Raw genomic sequence first — 2590 nt, 5'->3', positions numbered from 1 at the left:
AGGGATCTTTGTTCCCCAACCAACCTGTGCCCCCTGCAGTGGGAGTGCGGAGTCTCAACTACTGGACCAACAGTGAAATCCCTGTCAGGTGCCTTTTGAAGCAATTTGCCAATATTTAAGGGCTTCCCAGGTGGCGCTAGTGGTAAAGAACCCTCCTGCCAATGCAGGAGACATAAAGAGTTCAGTCCCTGGGTTGGGAAGATCCCCTAGAGGAGGGTATGGCAACCCACTCCAGTATTCTTGCCTGGAGAATCCCACAGACAGAGGAGCCTGGTGGGCTACAGCCCACGGGGTCATAAAGAGTCAGATACCACTGAAGCGATTTAACGCATGCACACCCCAATACTTACTCATTTAATCCTCACAATAATCCAGTGAGGCATCATCCTTATTTTACAGATCAGGAAACTGAGTCCCAGAAAGATTAAGTTATTTGCCCAGGGTCACATGGCCACCAAGTTGGCAGAGTCAGGATTTGAACCCATGAAGTGTGGCTACAGCACACTCCTAACTAGCACGGCTGCTGTCAAGCCTGGGAAGGGGTTGAGTCGGGCGTGGTCCCTGTGAGAGAGACAGCCCCGACGGTGACCAGAGACCGGGACCGAGAGGGTTCTCTGGAGCTAGAAGGGACTGGGGGAGGGGGCGTCGTCAGGGAGCCACGCGTTGGCGGGGCGTTTGCGTGGGCATCTGTACGGTGTCTCTAAGTCTCCTGGCACTCAAGTGTTTGTGTGAGTGCAAATGTATGCGAGTCTGGGCGAAGGTGTGGGAGAGGGAGTGTGCGTGAGTCTGCGTGGGAGGCTGTGAGTATATGTGTGAATGTGTGTGTAAGCCGCCGTGTGTGGGTGTGTGCGAGCCCAGGTGTGCATGCGTGAGTGTAGACTCATGTGCGAGACTCCGAGGTGTGCACGGGTGAGCGTGCGTGAGTGGCTATGCGTGCCTCGGGCCCCATCTCTGACCGGCTTGCCGGTGGGGTCCCGCCAGCCCCAGACGGGGAACTACCACTCCCAGCATGGCCCGAGCGGGCCCGCCCCGCCGCCCTGATTGGCTGTGGCCCCGGTGCTCCCGCCCCCCCGGGAATGAATGGATGGGCGGCCTCAGCGCCCGCCCGAGCGCTGGGAGGACCGGCCCGGCGGGGACCTGCTGGGGGCAGGACCCGGGGAGCAAGATGGCCACGGTCATCCCCGGCCCCCTGAGGTGCTGCGGGCCGGCGGGAGGCGGGGGAGGGAGCGCGGGCGGATCGCGCGGGCGTGTGGTGGGTGGCGGCTGGGGGTGGGGCCGATGGGGTGTCTGGGGGGCTGTCACCGTGGGCCGGGCTGCGCGGGGTTGCGAGTGTGTGTGACTGTGGGTCTCTGGCAAGAACCGTGTCCGACGCGCTGCTCTTGGAGGAGCGGAGAGTGTGCGGAACTCCGAGTCCTCTTCGGGAAGGGGGGTCATGTCCCGCCCTGAGACCCCCGGGGCTGGGGAGAAGGTGAAATGGACGAGGGGCGCGGGGAGCTTGGTAAACTTGAGTGAAGCTCACAGTACCTTTGTCTTGGGATATGGAGTGTGTGTCACTTGTTCGGATTCTGGTGGTTTTTTTTTTTTTGGATATGTGTGTGGATGTGTATTTGATTTCTTTTATTCTACTCTAGGTATCTTTGAATATTTGAGTCTTTGAGTGTGCGTGCATGTCCTTTGAAACTGTGCATCATTTGTGTTCTGTGTCTTTGGATATGTAGGTATTCCTGTATCTATGTGCAAATTTTTGTGTGAATATGGGTGGATTTGTTTCTACATTGAGTATACGTGTATCTTTGTGTATTTGAATATGTGGTGTTTTAGATGTTGGTTTCTATATTATTGTGTATCTTTGTGACTGTGTGTGTGTATCCTGGGTGAATCTGTGTGATTTCTTTGTATAGTGTATCTGAATTGTGTGTGATTTGTGTTGTGTATTTGGATATGTGTGTAAGTGCTTATATGGGTAGTTTGTTTTAACATTTTTTCTCTTAACATTGTGTACCTGTGTGTGTGTCTTTGGATGCATGAGTGAGTGTGAGTGTCTGTGGTGTGTAATCTGTTTACATGTTGTGTGTCTTTGTGTGGGTGATTGTTTATGTTGTGTGTCTTTGGATATGTGATGTATATTTGTGCATGGACACGTGTGTGATCTGTTTCAACACTATGGAACTTGAGAGATCTGTGTTTTTCAGTAGATATTTGTGTGTGCCCATATGTGAGATGTGTCTGTTTCTCCCTTTGTGAGTCTTGGGATATGTCTCTCTTTGTGTGTGAATCCTGTGCGACTATGTGTGATATTGTGTTGTGGATTTGGATATGTGCCTGAATGGATGTGTCCTGGTGTATCTTTATCTGTTTCTATATTGTATCTACTCCTTGGCTCGAGGCCCGCTTGAGTCCTAGGTTCGGGGCTCCTGGGTCCCGACCGGAGGGGAGAGGTGAGGTTGGAGGAGTCGGCCCACCCATTCCCGACGGGTGGGCTGGGGGAGGGGTGCTGGGCGACCGGGTGCGCCTGCCCTTGCTGACAGCCGCCCGCCCGCTTACCCGCCCCTCGCAGCCTAGGCGAGGACTTCTACCGCGAGGCCATCGA

At 54.4% G+C, this 2590-nt stretch overlaps 1 protein-coding gene across 1 annotated transcript in view; it reads left to right on the top strand.

The window, feature by feature from the left end:
- Positions 1-1084: 1084 nt before the first annotated feature.
- DPF1 (D4, zinc and double PHD fingers family 1) overlaps positions 1085-2590 on the top strand; it is a 7994-nt gene continuing 6488 nt past the window's right edge. Inside the window, exons 1-2 of the mRNA XM_010849307.1 lie at positions 1085-1194; positions 2558-2589. Coding sequence (XP_010847609.1) covers positions 1085-1194; positions 2558-2589 — 142 coding nt within the window. The remainder of the gene's footprint in view (positions 1195-2557; position 2590) is intronic.

The sequence above is a fragment of the Bison bison genome, unplaced genomic scaffold, assembly GCF_000754665.1.
Source record: "Bison bison bison isolate TAMUID 2011002044 unplaced genomic scaffold, Bison_UMD1.0 scf7180017864280, whole genome shotgun sequence".
NCBI classification, from domain to species: Eukaryota; Metazoa; Chordata; class Mammalia; order Artiodactyla; family Bovidae; genus Bison; species Bison bison.
The sequence above is the reverse complement of the archived record's forward strand: the minus strand, read 5'-3'. Positions and strand labels throughout refer to the sequence as shown.